This window comes from Heloderma suspectum, chromosome 2, assembly GCF_057233095.1.
Source record: "Heloderma suspectum isolate Gila_16-S chromosome 2, 16-S_ref, whole genome shotgun sequence".
Classification (NCBI taxonomy): domain Eukaryota; kingdom Metazoa; phylum Chordata; class Lepidosauria; order Squamata; family Helodermatidae; genus Heloderma; species Heloderma suspectum.
The window spans coordinates 264087816-264104843 of record NC_139459.1 but is presented as its reverse complement, the minus strand read 5'-3'; the positions used below and the strand labels follow the sequence as shown (position 1 = coordinate 264104843).

The window sequence follows — 17028 nt, the reverse complement described above, 5'->3', positions numbered from 1 at the left end:
CTCGGAAGCATATAGGCAGCCAGTGCAAGCGGGCCAGAGTTGGTCTTATATGTTCGGACCTTCGGGTCCCCGTTATCAATCTGGCCGCTGCATTTTGCACGAGCTGCAGCTTCCGAACTGTCTTCAAAGGCAGCCCCACATAGAGCACATTGCAGTAATCTAACTTGGAGGTTACCAGAGCATAGGCAACAGTCCGAATTCTTACGGGAAGTCAGTAGATACGAATTTATATTTTACAAGGATGTGGAATTAGTTTGCAGTATAATAAAATCAAGAGAACAATGCAACAATTGAAGACAATCCAAATAAAATAGAGATTTTTAAAATCCAGCAACAAAAAGTAGTGGCAGCAAACCAAATATAAGAACTAGCAATAAAAACAGAAAAGTCTCAATCTACTTGCAGAAAGGGCTAGAACCAAATGCACTATCTCTGAAAAGCCATTCCAATTTTTATATATATTTTTAGGTCTTGTACCTCCCCTTTCCTTCCAGAACAGGGAAGCCTACAGCACCTTTATACAATGACCGTAAAATGCAATATAAAACACTACAAATACCGTTAAATGTCTTGACAAATACAACAATAAAAAAAAATTAACAAAAAGGCTACTGAAATTAATTAAAAATACTTGACTAAGCAGAGAATTTGCACTTGCTTTCCAAGTGACCAAAGCGGTGGAGTTTAGGAAGGTGTCTTTTCAAAAGGGAATCCATAGCTGCCGGGTCATCACCAAGAAGGAACCCACAGGGCAATGATACTTCTAGCAGTGCTTCTCCCATTGAGAGGAGTGTATATGAAAATGTATGTGAGATAATTAATCTGTAATATCTGCTGGGTCAAGGCTCAATAGAGCTTTGTAGCATATGACCAGTGTCTTATAATTTAAAGTTTAAATTGCGCCTAGAACCCAGGCATCCAGTACGACCAACAGAACTTGTTTTATATGCTTTCCAGTCAGTAACACACGCACCCCATTAGGAATGAGCTACATTTTCACTAGCTGAAACTTCTGAACCTTATTCAAGGACAGTCTTATGTAGATCACATTGCAATAGTCAATCACTGAGGTTACTGAGATGTGAATGGCAATTGTCATGCCCTTGTTGTCCAGACTGTCAGGTGCAATTAATAGAAAACACTCTTGTCCATTGCTGCCACTTGAGGTTCTAGGACCAGGGGTTCTCCCACGTCACGAACTTGCTATTATTTCCTGGAATATGTTCACCTACTTCCCCTAGATCACATGGATCCTTGACCTCTGTCATCAGTTTCTTAGCATTGCTCCAGTCCCTTTTTAGCCTTCAGGCACTGCTTCAGGGCTTACAGGACTACATCTCAATTGGATGTAAACATAAAAATAGAGTTGGGTATCATCAGCATATGGATAACAATCCCGCTCCAAATCTCTGGATAATCTCTCCTAGTGGATTAATGTAAATATTAACTGGCATCGGTGACAAAATAGAATCCTGTAGTATGCTACAAGCAAACCATATTCACCCAATGTGGCCTGCAGTGACTTCCTGGTAAGGAAGGATTAGAACTCAGTGGCCCTCTTCAGACATCACACTAAGCCATGATGGTTAGGAGTTTTGAACTAACCATGTTGGCTTAGTGTGACATCTGAACAGGCATCTGTCCCAACCATGGTGGTTTATTAACCATGGACTAACCACGTTCACTAACCACTTGCTGCAAGATGGTTAGTGGGCTCTACCATGGCTTAGTGTGATGTCTGAACAGCCACCATGGTTAATTGACAGCTGCCATAGAGCTCCATGGCAAGTGCAGCCAAAGAAGGAGTAGCCGCTCATGCCTGAGTGGTAGATCCCTGTGGTTGAGATCTGCCTAGCAGCAGATGATGCAGATGCCATGAGCCTGCCAATACACTGCGCCTGCAACAGCCCACTGCATGCCAGCAGAGAAGCAAGCATAGAACTGCGGCTCATGGCCACTTGTGCCCTGGCCTTCCTCCACTATGGGCATGCTGTGGACACGGTTAGGTGCCTCTGGGTGCAATGACACCTGCTACAATGCAACTGCAGAGGCAGTATGGACTCCGGCACTGCACCTGCAGTGGCATAAATGGTCAGCGGAAGCGATGGCAGCTGATCCCTGATGGCCACCATGTCTGTTTGTGCTGCAGGGGATGCTTAAATACACAGTGTGTCAGAGGGATGGATTACGGTGGTGAGCAGCAATTATAGGAAAGACGGATCTCAGACCATGTGAATCCATGCTGCAGGATGTGCCCGTGTGCCGCAGCACAGGGGGCAGCAGGCTGCTGAACCACTGAGCACCACAATGGCTGGCAGCACCAAGCACCAAAATGGCCGACAGTGCAACGGTCGTTGGGATGCATGGCTGCCCATCCAGAAGACTGAGGGAGGGAGGGTGGTTAGGAAATGGCTAGTCTAACCACATTGCGGAACATGGTTACCTGAACATGTAGCAATAGCACTTGTAGTGGTTAGCAGTAACCACTAGGCATCAGGTTTAGCCTAACCACCCTTCCCCAATGTGCATCTGAACAGGGCCAATATATCCTGAATCCCCACCAAATCTTATGGCATCATAAAAAGTGCAAACTAGTTGTGGCAGCGGCAGAATTGTTTGTTTGGACTGGATCTGCCACAATTGTGAAGAAAGCAGAGTGGGGGGAATCTGATAGAAGCAACAAAAGGGGCATCGAGGTAAGCAATACAGAACCATCGCCCCCACCTGTATAGCTTACCGCCCTGCAGCCTTTCCTCCAGGTACTTATTTCCCAACCAATACCAGAAGTGAGTCTGGTAGAGATAAAAAGTAATTGGGGTGAGGAGTCAAGAACAGGAGTGGACAACTCATGGCCCTCCAGATATTGTTGGATTACAATTCCCATCAGCCCTAGCCAGCATAGTTAATGTAAGTCATGATGGGAGTTGCAGTCTAACAACATCTGGATGGTCACATATTGCCCACCCCGGTCTAGGAAAAGTAGGAGGATCCTGTCCATAGCTAGATTAATACCACCAGTGTGTGCTTGGAAGCCCTGCAGAAGCATTTACACCAGTATAATTGTAGCAAAATGGACACCCACAGGATGTTCTCATGTTCTTTAACACTATGTCAAGCATAGTTGCACCAACCCACCTTGCTGTGCCAGCACAAGACAGCAGGGTACGCCAGTGCAGTGGTTGTTCCAATCATCCTACTTAGTTATTTGATGATGCAGAGGCCATAGGAAGATATGGCTTTCAGGGTACTATATATATTCTTCAGAGGCTCCTGTTCCTGTGGACAATTGCACATACCCCTAGGCACAAGTGCAAATAGGGTCAAAAGGGTCACTGGGACTGACTGACATGTTCACTTGCAGCTCTGAGCACCCATTGAAATGGATGCTGCTATAACCAGCATTTATGCCAGGGTTTCAGTGTGGATTATTGCCACCCATGCTGCAATTTGTATGTGAAGAAGCACAGATAATTATACCTTGTTACAGCTCTGTAACTTGTGGCACCACATTTGGACTATTTTTTTTAAGGTTACAGTTGGATTTATGATAGGGGATGATGACTGGAGAAAAGCAGCTGATACACTATCAACTTATCAAACACTTACTCACTCCTGTCCTGCATCCTCCTGAATGCTGTAGGATCAGAAAGGGCAAATCCCCTCCTGGGATTTTCTCTCTCTCATCTTTTTTTGGATGCTTAGCATACTGCTCAGCACAAAAGTACCATCAATAACTTGAGGACATTCGGTGCCAAATCAAATTACTACTTTTTTGGTCACTCTTTCCCAGAGCCTTACTTTTCCTCAAAGCTGCAGTACCTCGGTGTGTACTTAGCAGGTTATAGTTGTTCATTTACAAAAAGACCAGAGAATATACTTGACAGTTATGCCAACCTGACATATTCATTCTCACTTCAATGGAAAATATAGCTCCTGTAGAAGAGACAGGAACTTGCTATCCAGATGAATTGTAATCTTCAAAATACAATACAAAGTGTTGTATTGCATACAACAATACAAGGCATTATGGCTGAAGAGGAGCTTGCCATAGATGACTCTTGCAAGCTACAGTACAGGTGAAGCTATAATGGGGTGAATATTGCTTCTGGGGACCACTGTCAGGCTTACCTAATCCAAGAACAGTGTTCAGTGCAGCCTTCCCAACATGGTACCCTCCAGATGTTTTGGACTTCAACTCCCATCAGCCCCAGATAACATGGCCAATAGTCAGGAATGCTGGGAGTTGTAGTCTGGAGGGCACCACATGGGGGAAGGCTGGTCTAGTGTGAAGGCAGTAGCACAGGAATAGGCATTATATATGCCTTTCAGATTACGAACATAACATAGCAGAAAATAAATTCCATTTTTGTTTTTATTTGGAGAAGTATTTGTAGAAGAGATAAGAGACATTTTGGGCAAAGTTAAGGCTGGCCAAGACATTTTTGCTGCCCATGGTGTAGCACAAAATCATCCCCTGCCTCAGCAGCACATTCCTGGTATCTTTGGGTTATCTGGAAATAAGTACTGCTTCAGAATACCATATATATGATTGCAGTTTGGGCATCTAGTTTGTAAAGCAATAATTGTCAGTAGTGCCTTCTGGGCCTCCCAGGGTTATTCTTCTAAAGAAGCAGCGCTGGTTGTTAGCTTTGTCTGTGCCCTGATGAAGAGCTTGATGCTCAAAATGTGTTGTGAATTCGACTGGGATTTGTATTACTTAGATCTTTACATTATTCTCCTGCATCTGTTGGAATTTTGTTTGTTTCTACATGGACTGAGCCCCAGAACTGGTAGGTTATAAGCTTAATGGAACAGTTCACAATCCCCAAAAGATGAAACAGTACATGGTATAAGACAAGATACCCAGAGTAAATAAGTGTTGCTTCATTTGATGTTTGTGGTATTTACATCAGGTGGTCTGTATGAAACATCCACTAACTTTGCAACATAAATTATCATCTTTCAGTCACTTCACTATGTTTGCTTGTTTGAGTTTAAATGTTAATGTTCACTTTACCATGTCTGTAGCATGTCACAACCTTATTGTATTTTTTGGCTTGTTCCTGTCCAGCTGTAGACTGTTGAAAGTTAATCAGTTTGCTTTTGAAAATGTTCCTATTGACAAAAAGACTTATCATTGCTTAAAAATGAGTGCCACTGAAATATGAACAGGTAATAACTGAAACCTTACAATATGTTTAATCTTTGTGGAATTAGCTTGCCAGTATGCAGTGCACAGGGAAAATCTGTTCAGCGTTGCAGTTATTTTATAGGCTGTTAAAGTTATCTCTTATATTCCACCTCCTCTAGGCCTAGCTAGTATTAGTGTTGCTTCATTAGGGTATTGTACATTGAAAAGTTAATCTCTCTTTTCTTCTTGTGAATGAGCTGTTCTGTCATGCATAACAGAACTGCAAAGATAATAGTTATGTCATTCTCTTCACAGATTGTGATCCCCTTCTTCAGCCTACTGATCAAAGATATTTACTTTTTAAATGAAGGATGTGCTAACCGTCTTCCAAATGGACATGTCAACTTTGAAGTAAGGACAGCAAGCATCTTTATCAAGTTCATGGCTGATGAGTTCTTTGTGCTTAGGTTTCAGTGTGATGTAACAAAGACCATGGCCAAACAAAAAAGGATCATTTCCCAGGATTTCCTCAAAAGTAAATGCCAGCAGAACTTTTTAAGAGAAATGAGTTGATAAATTCTTTTCAGTTTCAAAGGCCAGGATCTAAAAGGTCATGTGCAAAACATTACATGTACACCAGGGCTTTTCCCAGCACCCTTCCCACAACAACCCCTCAAACTACCTGAAAGCCCTCTTCTGAAGGTCAAGAGACCCTGTGGAGAAGGATTTGATGTGATACAAGGGGATGGAGTCAGAAGCAAAAATATTTACTCCCACCATGCTAAAGTGTTTTCTGCTCATCAGCAGGGTTCTTTGTATCCCAGCCCTCTTAGCAGCAGCACAGCCATTACTACCCTATGCCTACTCACCCTCTTTAGCGGCACCTGATTTCTTCAGGCAGTGGAGACGAGGAAGTTGCAATAAAGAAAAGTCACAGCAACTTCTGTGTTCCTTCTCTCTGCTCCCTGAAGAAGCCAACCAGTGCTGAAGAGGGTTATGAGATGAGTACCAGCAGTGGTGACACTGCAGAGAGGCTAGGATGGAGCTCTCTGCCCTGCTACAGAAACTTTCAGAGATGGCAGCTGCTATAGCTGCCCTAGGAACCTGTACACAGTCTCGATCCACAGGCTCCTGTGCAAATTGGCTCTGAGGAGGGAGAATCTGTTTGTATCACCCATTTGAGAATAAGAACAAGAAATGAGGATGTGCCTTTATGCTTTCATTTACATGTTTATTAGATATTTTTAATTCTGTTTTACAGATATAGCCATTTGGGGGATAAAATATTTCATCCATACTCACTACTGAAGCTGCAGTAATTTTAAATTCCAAGTGTTGTGTTTAAATGACAGGCACTTTACTCAGTTTAATAGCATCAGGGAAATTTGCTGGTATTTATTCTTTTCTGTGTGATTATTCATGAATATTTACGGCATTTTTCTGACTGTTTAAATATGACTTTGTTTTTACTATTTGACTATGTCTATTTTTGATTTATTAATGACAATTTAAATATGACTACTTATGGTTAGCTTCTATGACTGCTGATAGTATTTATATTTCTTTATGTCAAAGTATGATTTTTATTATAGCTATACCTATGACTATTTGATGTTTTAATAAAAACAGAGATTGTTACTATATTAAGAAAACTGGCAGTGCAATCTTAGCCATGTCTACTCATAAGTAAGTCCCACTGAATTCAGTGAATCATACTTCCAGATAAATTACCTCAGAGTAAGTCCCACTGAACACAATGGGATTTAATTTTGAGTAGGCATACATAGGATTGCACTGTAAGATGTGCAATTGTAGAGAAGATGGGGACAGCGTATAGGTTGAAAATATAGGGTTCTAGCTAATGGTGTCATTCCACTAGCATAAATGACATTGTGCTAGCAGAAACCAAGTTCTGAGCTATGTGCAAGGGGTTCCACTTGTGCAACCGCTTGTGAGTCTTAGGTTCACAAAGTGGTCTGCTAGGACTTGAGCAACAGGAAAAGGCAGTGGAGTTCTGCTAGTGTAGTCATTTTCTTCTGCTAATGGTACATTTGTTTTTTACCCCATAGATGTAATAATTGCTAATTGAATAAGATAGTAGTAAGTCTGTATTAATTAAGTTATTATATAGTTTTCTCAGTATGTTGATGTAATAATACATTTATACATGTATCATGTATTTAATGTTAGTCAGTGATATGCATAAAAAAGGCTATCAAAATAGCGTCAGAGCAAAAGCATAGCCTATGTATTGTGAGCTGAGATCTGAGGATTTTGTTATAGCTAAAAACTAATATATCCCATTCCAACTTTATTTCCATTGGCATATTCCAGAAACATAGGGAAAGCGGAACTGAAAAAATTATACATACACACATATACCTTTTTAAATAATATATCAGATCCATTAACCAGGAACCCCTGCCAAAGGAAGTGAGGCTGGTGGCCACCACAAAGAGGGCCCTTTCTGCTGTGGCACCCCAATTGTGGAACAAGCTCCCTGGAGAGGTTTGCCTGGTGCCTATGTTGTACTCTTTCTGGCACCAGGTAAAGACCTTTTTAGCATTTTAGCATTTTAGTCATTTAGCTCTGCTGTTTTAAATCTGTTACAGTATTTTAAATCTCTGCATTGCTGTAGGTTTTATTTTGGTTGTACTTGTATACTGTCATTTTAAGCTTTTATATTTTATATTGTTTTATTTATTTATTTATTGCATTTATACCCCGCCTTTTTTCCTCTTGCAAGGAACCCAAGGCGGCTTACATTATCCTCCTCCTCTCCATTTTATCCTCACAACAACAACCCTGTGAGGTGGGTTGGGCTGAGAGTGTGTGACTGGCCCAAAGTCACCCAGTGAGCTTCCATGGCCGAGTGGGGACTAGAACCCAGATCTCCCAGCTCCTAGTCTAACACTCTTGCCACTATACCACACTGGATCTCTATGCTGTTCTTCTGGTTTTAATTTTTCTGAACTGCCCAGAGAGCTTCAGCTATTGGGCTGTATAGAAATGCAATACATACATACATACATACATACATACAATAGTTAACTTGTTTGAGGAGTATTGGAGCCACAGAAATAGTTTCAATGATATACGATTTCCTTTTACCTAGATGTTTCTTTTTAAAATCTCTGTAGAAATTCCTGGAACTAGCTAAACAAGTAGGAGAATTTATAACATGGAAACAAGTAGAATGTCCATTTGAACGAGATGATAACATCATCCATTATTTACATACTGCACCCATCTTTAGTGAAGACGGTAAGAAAATCCTGTTTTGACAAATGCTGTATTGGTACACAATTGTCATTATTCCATCATTATTGATTGAAAATGTGCTTTTCAGAATCTGACCTTGCACACACTGACATTGTCTACAAAAGGTTGCTATAGTGATTATTTGAGCCTTTATCTTTTCAATAACTTTTGAACCAGGCATGTTCTTGTAAAAAATCATCCCTGTGCTACCCAGAGAGGAATTGGCCTGATAGCCATACTATGAAGGGGCTGTCATAAATGTTGGTCATGCTGCAGCTGAAAGCATTCTGAGACAGAACAAGTCAAGTTTGTGATGTCTGCAGGCAGGGAAAAAGCACGGCTCTCAGCAGAGAGATATTTATCTTTTAAACTGTGCTTGAAGCGGGGAGGGAGCCTTTCGATGTAGTTCTTTCATCATGAAATTAATCACTCCCCTTTGCAAATGAGTTCCTGTCTGATTTCTCTTCCTACCCATCCAGTGTGTCATGTTTCTCTGTACCATTTTATAATGGGTTAATTCAGTCCTATCCTATTATCATCATGTCAGAGGTAAGGGCTGAATTTGTTAGCTTTGCCTACACATGCCCATAGGTTTGACTGACTTTTGGTTTGTTTTTGAACTTTTGATTTTTAAAGAGCAGTCTTTAAAACTCATCTACATTAATCTCATCCAATAGCTGGGACTTCATTGACCACACATGAATTTATAATGTAGCAAGGAGAATTATACTCAAGGAACAGCTGTCAAAACTAACGAATAAAGAATTATAGCAAGCCTGATAGGAAGGGAACAAGAACAGGATAGCTCTGGCACTGCTCAGGATCCTTCAGAACAGCAAAGTGCATGTTGTGAGATCTGCTGTTAGAGTCCAAGAAGGGAGAAGCAGCAGTTCTGCTGTTTTGTTTCCACCCCAGCAGGTTTTTTCTTTTGTTTTTATGAACAAAAGCTCCAGGGCTAGCATAGATCAGGAGCCTGTTTGGGGTATATCTGGGAGCCAGGCGAGGTGTGGATGCTGTGAATCCACAACTTATTCCAGAATACCCGCTGGCCCAGCCCTGCCACACTTCCTCCCCCCACCCCAGCATCAGAGCTCTGCTGTAGGAGAGGTAAGGCTGTGGTGGTTTCCAAGGGGGGTAGGAAGGGGGCATCTGAGGTCAAATCTTCCCCTCCAAGGGCAGACATCTTTCTCTACCCTTGGAGGAGGAGATCTGATAAATCCTATGACTCTATAGGATTGCAACCTGTGGTTTTTTAAATCTCTTTTTGTTCTCTTAGAATACTAACACATGGGCTACTGAGACTGTTTCAATAACCAGTGTTGTTTTTCTTTTTCTTTTAGGTTTGTATCTGGCTTCCTATGAAAGTGAAAGTCCAGAAAACCAAACTGAAAAAGAGAGGTGGAAAACCTTGAGGTATTCATTCATTTCTGCTGAGTCAGGATTTCCCACAGTGGGAAGTGGTTGCATATGGGTGTAGATGCGGCAGGTACAATGCTGAAGAACATTGCCGCTTCCTGTCTTTTCCATAGTAACCAAAAGCTTGGCTGAAAATTACATGGAAGTGTAAGGATCAAACTATACACACACATGTGTAATGGTAGCATGATAACACTTTCATTACTACGCTTGCTTGGGATACAGAAGTAATTTAGGATTACATAGTCTAGGTAGTGAAGTGCTCACATAATGTACTTGGGAGAGCAACATTGATAGGATCAGAGCTTTCCCAGAAAATTGAGTCTTAATGAGGAAAATATAACAAAATAGCAATTGAAGAGTGGGGAGTGGGGGGGGGTTGCAGTTTGACAAGCAGTTAGAAAAAAACTTAAAGAGGGAGAGAAATGTATCTATACTTCCTTTTATGCTCTGTCCAAACACAGAAGGAGGGTGCAGGGATCCAAGGCATCAGGATAAATCCCAAAGGATAGAAAGCAGAAGCTGTCCTTAGCCACACCAAGGCTTTTTCAGGTAGAACCGGATGAAAGTGGGGTGCAAGAGTGGGCAGCCAGCTAGGAGTTCCAAAGGCTAATCAGGCAGAATGTCAGCCAACAAAACTAACAAAGAGCACACTGGAAGGGCCATAGGGAGACTCAGCAGGGAGAGAGAACTCTGGAGGGAAAGAGGAACTCTGGGGGATTCTGATGTTCAAGGCAGTGATAGATCTAGGTGGCAAAAGACTCACAGAACAGCGGGATGGTCCTGGAAGGGTGATTTACAAGTGAACCCAGAAGAAATGATTGCTTAACAAATGAAATGCATCTGGATATGTAGTGGGATTTTATTTAAATATTTGCTTGCTTACTACATTTCAATGCTGTTCAGTAGCCAAAGCTAGTTCTTGGAAAAACCACTTACAATCTCAGAAAAAGCAAGGCAGCCATGTTGACCCATAAGAAACATTTTCAAATCCACAGGAAGGCAGCACATTACAACCAAAATGTCACAAAATAGCGAACAAGCTTTCAAGTTCTCCAAAACTCTTCATCAGGCTGGATGTTAAGCAAAGCAGTGGGGAAGGAAGGAGAAGCTGGCTTGATGTTAAAGTCATAATTTCTGCATTGGTCATAGTCTTAAGATGGAGTGTAGGAAGAGGTTGCATAGTGCTACCAGAAAGAGTTTGGGTGGGTCCAAGAGGTAATTAATGCTTCTTTAGGAAAGGGAGCGGTGCCAGCTGTCTTGAAGGAGGCAGTTGTGTGACCACGTCTTAAGAAATCCTCTTTGGACCTGGGAGATTGTACCAACAATTCCCCAGTTGCCAATATCCACTTTGGGGGCAAGGTACTCAAGGAGGTTCAACTCCAGCCACTTTTGGAAAAAGAGGATTATCTAGACCCGTTTCAATATGGGATCAAGCTCAAGTTTGGTACTGAAACTGCGTTGGTTGTCCTGATGGATGACCTCTGTCAGGAGAGGGACAGTGGGTTCATAATCCAGTTGGTGCTCTTTGACCTCTCGGTGGTTTTGATACCATCGACCATGTTATCTTGCTGGACTGGCTCTGTTGGTCGGATGTAGGGGGCATGGTGATAATGGTGTTTTGTTCCTACCTTCAGGATTGGATTCAGAAGATAGCAGTGGGGGTGTTTCTACTCAACTCCATGGCATTTCTGTTCTGGCGTCATCCAAAGTTCTATCTTATCACCCATGCTTTTTAACGTCTATAAGAAATCACTGAGCAAAGTCATCATAGTGTTTGGAGTGAAGTGTCATCAGTATGCTGATGATGCTCAACTCTCTTTCTCTTATCTGAATAAGATGAGGCTGTACAGGTGCTGAACCTGTGTCTGGATTTGGTACTGGGTTAGAGGAGGGCCAGTAAACTGAACTTGAATCCTGACAAGATGGAGGCTCTGGGGGTAGGTGGTTCTCATGTCCTAGAAATGAGTGTGCAGTCTGTTCTAGATGGGGTTGCACTCCCCCTGAAAGAGCAGACACGTAGCTTCGGGGTACTCCTCGATCCATTTTTGTCACTTGATGCCCAGGTAGCCTATGTGGCTCGGAGTCTCCTTTACCAGCTTCACCTGGTTTGCCAGCTGTGATCATTCCCAGACAGGAATAGTCTGGCCACAGTGATCTATACTCTGTTAAACCTCCTGATTAGATTACTGTAATGTATTATACACGGGGCTACCCTTGAAGACCGCCCAGTTACCAGAACTTTAATTGTGATGGCCAGATAGAACCATATTACATTGAATCTGAAGGAGCTGAACTGGCTCCCTATTGCCTTCTGAGCCCCATTCAAGGTGCATGTGCTTCTCTTTAAAGTCTTCAGTGGCTTAGGACCCAAATACCTGAAGGAGATCTTCAGGAGAGGCTCTTCTCCAAGTATCCTTGTTAGGGGAAATAGGTCATGTGACAATTATAAAGAGAGCTTTCTCTGTGGTAGTGCCCCAATTGTGAAATACCTTTCCCATAGAGGTATGACTGATGCCAACTTTGCAATATTTTCAGAGCCAGGTCAAAACTTTTGTATTTGTACAGGCATTTCAAGTGGGGGATTTTGTTTTACTGTTTTTTATTGTGTATTTTTGTTTTGTATGGTTTGTTTTGTTCATGTTTATTGTACACAGCCTCAGTATCCACAAAGATGAAGGCTGGTTTAAATTTTTTTTTAATAAATAAAAGTACACTAGTGGCCCAGCACACAGTCGGCACTGGTTGGATTCAGGAATTTTGAATCAAGTCTCTGACGCTCTCAGGAACATTTTTGTTTTTACTTCCATCAAACTACCAGTGATCATATGGGGGTATATCCCTGGAGTTTCTGGGGTCCCTTATAGTCCATGGGCCAAGAGCTGAAAATTGTCAAATAGGTATCAAGTAAGGTGGCAAAGCTTCATTATGATTTTTTGAAAGGTGTATGTCTCTGGATTGTATTTTCATGTGATAGCCTATTCTGACTGGTCGCTTAAGTTTTTTATGATGTCATCAAGATGGCTAAAGCCATCTTTTTCTAACTTTTCTAATTTTACCTGTAACATTTTATTTATTTATTTACTTCTATACTGCCCAATAACATGTGAACCAAGAGTCTGGTTTAAAATTTTAAAACTGCTTTGGAAAGCTAATGAATTCTCTTACAAATAACTAATTGTAATCATGACCTTATCTGTTACCATTTTTGTGGCACAAGATATAGATCAAGAAAAAAGTTAGATTTCCCCTCATTTTTCTACAGTTTATTGCATATGACATATAAATATTGAATGGAGGTGCAACACCTTCTTCTGACATGGCAAGCTTTTGCATGCAGAGAGCTGTATCAATCACTAGAAGTTGGGAGTATGAAATGATTATGGGCAGGTGGCAGACAGAGATGGCAGTTTTGTAATTGAGTGGATGCATGAACCACCAGCGCCTACTGCTCATGCCTATCCAGTGGACTTGCTTGCACTGCTGTTTGTAAACTACAGTTATGTAGCAACCATGAAAACAGATGCAGACTTTGCAAATAAACTTGAGGAACAACTCAGAAGATGACTGCAGTGGTGACAAACATTAATATTAAATTAAAGATTCAATGTTATTAGTTGGGAAATTTTAACACTGTAACATTTGTAAATAAAAGCATGCATATTGAACAGTTGCTGAACTCATAAAACTACTAGATGTTTCTTTGCAATAACACAAAGTTATCTGTTATCCACACGTTGGGGAAAATTACATGAAACGTGGATATGCTCACATGTGTCTAACTATGGCATATCAAAATCGATGTGCTCAAGCTATGGCTTGTTGGAAAGGTAAAATAGTACCATACAATTGATTATTACCCTTTAGGTGCATATCGGGATCAGGAAACATGTCATATGCAGTAAACTGTATAAAAATGAGGGAAAATTTAACTTTTTCTTGATATATGGCTTGTACCATGAAAACAGTAACAGATAAAGTCATTATTACAATTAGTTATTTGTAAGAGAATTCATTAGCTTTCCAAAGCAGTTTTAAAATTTTAAACCAGACTCTTAGTTTACATGTTACAGCTTAAATTAGAAAAGTTAGAAAAAGATGGCTTCAGCCATCTTGATGACATCATAAAAAGCTTAAGCAACAAGTCAGAATGGGCTGTCAAATGAAAATACAATCCAGAGACATACACCTTTCAAAAAATCATAATGAAGTTTTTGCCACCTTACTTCATACTGATTTTTAGTCTGGGCCACAGACTATAAGGCACATGGAGGGAAATGACTGGACGTTGCATGTATGTGTGTGTCCGAACTATTTGATAATGTGTCAAAATAATATATGTAGGAAAAAGGTAATATGAAAACTGAAAGGTTTCATTAAGGTTTGATCAGTTAAGAAGTCACCTAGTATGATATCTTCTCCTGAAGTTGGGCTTACACCATTTCTTCTTACCTCTGGGATGAGTTTCTCCTTGACTCCTGTTACCTCACTGGGGCATCAGGTATAGCCAACCATCTGCTCAGTGCAGAAATAGGGAATGTGGCCAAACTAATTCTGAATAACTCTATGCCACAATGTTTTTTTCTCTCTTTTTACTATTCTCATGTTTCTACTTTGCAGATCAACTATCTTAGGAAAGACTTGAAGATAATGATCTTTAACTGCAGTAGGACAAAATAGATCAGCAAAACGACTTTGCACTATTGGTTCCAAAGATGCCTATTTGGGATTTTGGAGATTTTTTCTGAATTTTTGTGTGCATTTTTGGACTTTTTAATGTGATTAACTAGATTCATCCACTAGACCTATCAGAGATGTCTTTTTACTGCACACACAGTGATTTTTTCTAGCTACTCTCTACAGCGAAAGCCTGATAGGTGGCTTGTTCATGGCTGTACCAGAACTAAGTCCTTATCACTGTATAAACTTGTCTCTCTGAAGGAAGAGCAAAAGGCAAGGGGAGTCATGGTGCTGCGAACTCCAAACTGTCTCCACTGGAAAGGTACAGGGTGTGTATCTCAGAAGCAGGGTGAAGCAGGGTGTATTGGACAGTAACGCTCTGAGCGCTGTCAAAAGTAAATTCTGCCAAACACAGCATTCATCTACTTACATGCTGCCTTGTTCTCCCTCCACAATCTTCAGCCTCAGTGAACAGCATTCTGACAGCAGGAGATAAAAGACTTAAGTTAAGACCACATCAGTATGGAACCCATGCAAAGCCTGCCCAGGTTTTTCTTTAAATACAGAAGCATTGCAGCTGCAAACATTCATTATTTCTCCTTCTGTTTGGGTATGAATTGTAATATTTTCCCTCTAATATATAGTCAACTCCTAAGCTGTTATGATGAAGTAAACGGCTTTCAGTTTGACTTACCTCTATATAAAGCATGTCGCATATTATCTAGTTCAGTTAACTGATGGTTGAGAGAATCATTTTCAAGGGGCCTTACCTCACTGACAGTTAATCGAAGATGAACCTGTTAAGGGCTCTCGCAGTATTTTTTCCCCTTTCCCCTACTCATTTTGTCTTCATGTCTGAGGCAAAGAATATTTGAGAAGGGGAATTGCTTGATATTTGGGCTGTTATTTCCAGTGCATTCGAGAGAACACTTTTCACTCTTATGAAATGTTGCACTATAGTGCAAGAATTGTCACCACACAGTTCATAAGATGGATTTCTTGTTTTACTGTTCCCCTGTTTAGGTATGAAGTATGGTCACTGCTTTTATCTGTGGGAACAGTAAGCCACTTATCATGTCTGTCATGGTGTTTGATAGAGATATGGGAGTTGCTGCATAATACAGATACTAAGTAATAATTGCTTAATTGTACTTTCATATGAAACAGATGTAACCTTACAGAGTCTTAATAATTTTAGTATGAGTTACAGAATGGAAGCCAAATACAAAGTTCCCATTGCTTACTATGTAGAAGAATTGGGGTAAGATGTGCAAACATTTGTTTTCGTAATTAGAGTTTTGTTTTATAACAAAGGATTACATTACAGGGTTACATCATAGATGTCACCAATTCAGATACTGACAAATGCAGTAATTTCCTACATGGGATGAGCTTGGTCTCAGAACCACATGTACCTGCCACCACATGTAAAAAGATATGTGACGCTCTTACTTATGATTCAACCAAATTCCATGATCCTTTCATCTACAAAAAGGCCTGGAAGGAAAGCAGAAATTGGGCTATCTGTGTGACATATGTGTGCGTGTGCATGTCACATGTTACTTCTCACATGCAGTGGCTGATAGGAGCAATCCAGAGAGCCACGTCTATCTCCCACCATATGTAAAATTTTAGCACAGCGATCAAAGTCTGAACTGGCACTCTGTTGAACAATAAAGCAGTCATTAGACACTGGGATATGTTTGAATAGTAATTTAGCTAGATTGTTGATTTCCCCTTCTGAGTGTTTATGCAGTGGCATCTCTTAAGACTCCCCTTGGGGCTGCTCAGAATCTGACACTGGTGCTTTCTTTGAATGAGGCCATCTTTGCATCTTGGATGCAACTTGGTCAGGCAACTTGGTCACCTGTATTATCACTGCTTGAAAGCGTGCTTATATTCTCTTATGTTCTTTCCATTTATAATGACATCTTGTATAATGACATCTTGCAGCTAGTGCTAGCATGAACGTTTATGCCAGCTTTACAAATACATTCACAAAAGTTATTAGAAAAATGTATGCTTGCTTGCCTATCCCCATAGACTTTTGCTAATAATTTGTACCTAAAGTGGAAAGGACAGAAAAGAGAGAAGGGAAAAGCTTTGCCTCCTCACTTGGACAGTTTCTTATTTACCAGACACAACCAGGCAAGTGGCTGTATACAAATGGCATCATGTTATCAATCTCAGCCAATGTAGTAAGTTGTTTACAAACTTTTCAGTTTCTGCATTCAGAGCCATGATATAGAAGGTGTTTTTGGTGGCTGCTGCATGGTGGCTGCAATATTTGAACCCATTAGATATGTTGGGGGCTTTTCCCATAACAGGCTCCAGCATCCAAATGGAAAGTGAGAGGCCATTTTATTTATGGACTTTTTCTGAACACCGCTGAAGGATGACTGAGGTGCCACAAAACTGGAGACAGGCAAGTGCTATCCCAAAAAGGGGACCGAGAGGGAAGAAGAATCTAGGAAACTACAAACCAGTCAGTCTGACTTCAATACTGGAGAAAATATTAAAACAAATTATAAAGCAGTTAG

At 40.9% G+C, this 17028-nt stretch overlaps 1 protein-coding gene across 1 annotated transcript in view; it reads left to right on the top strand.

Annotated features, from left to right (window-relative positions):
- The window catches only part of RASGEF1C (RasGEF domain family member 1C), a 63793-nt gene extending 47609 nt beyond the window's left edge, over positions 1–16184 (top strand). Inside the window, exons 10-13 of the mRNA XM_084832424.1 lie at positions 5447–5542; positions 8272–8395; positions 9733–9805; positions 14429–16184. Of these exons, the coding sequence (XP_084688550.1) occupies positions 5447–5542; positions 8272–8395; positions 9733–9805; positions 14429–14453 (318 nt within the window). The 3' untranslated portion in view covers positions 14454–16184. The remainder of the gene's footprint in view (positions 1–5446; positions 5543–8271; positions 8396–9732; positions 9806–14428) is intronic.
- The last annotated feature ends 844 nt before the right edge of the window (positions 16185–17028 follow it).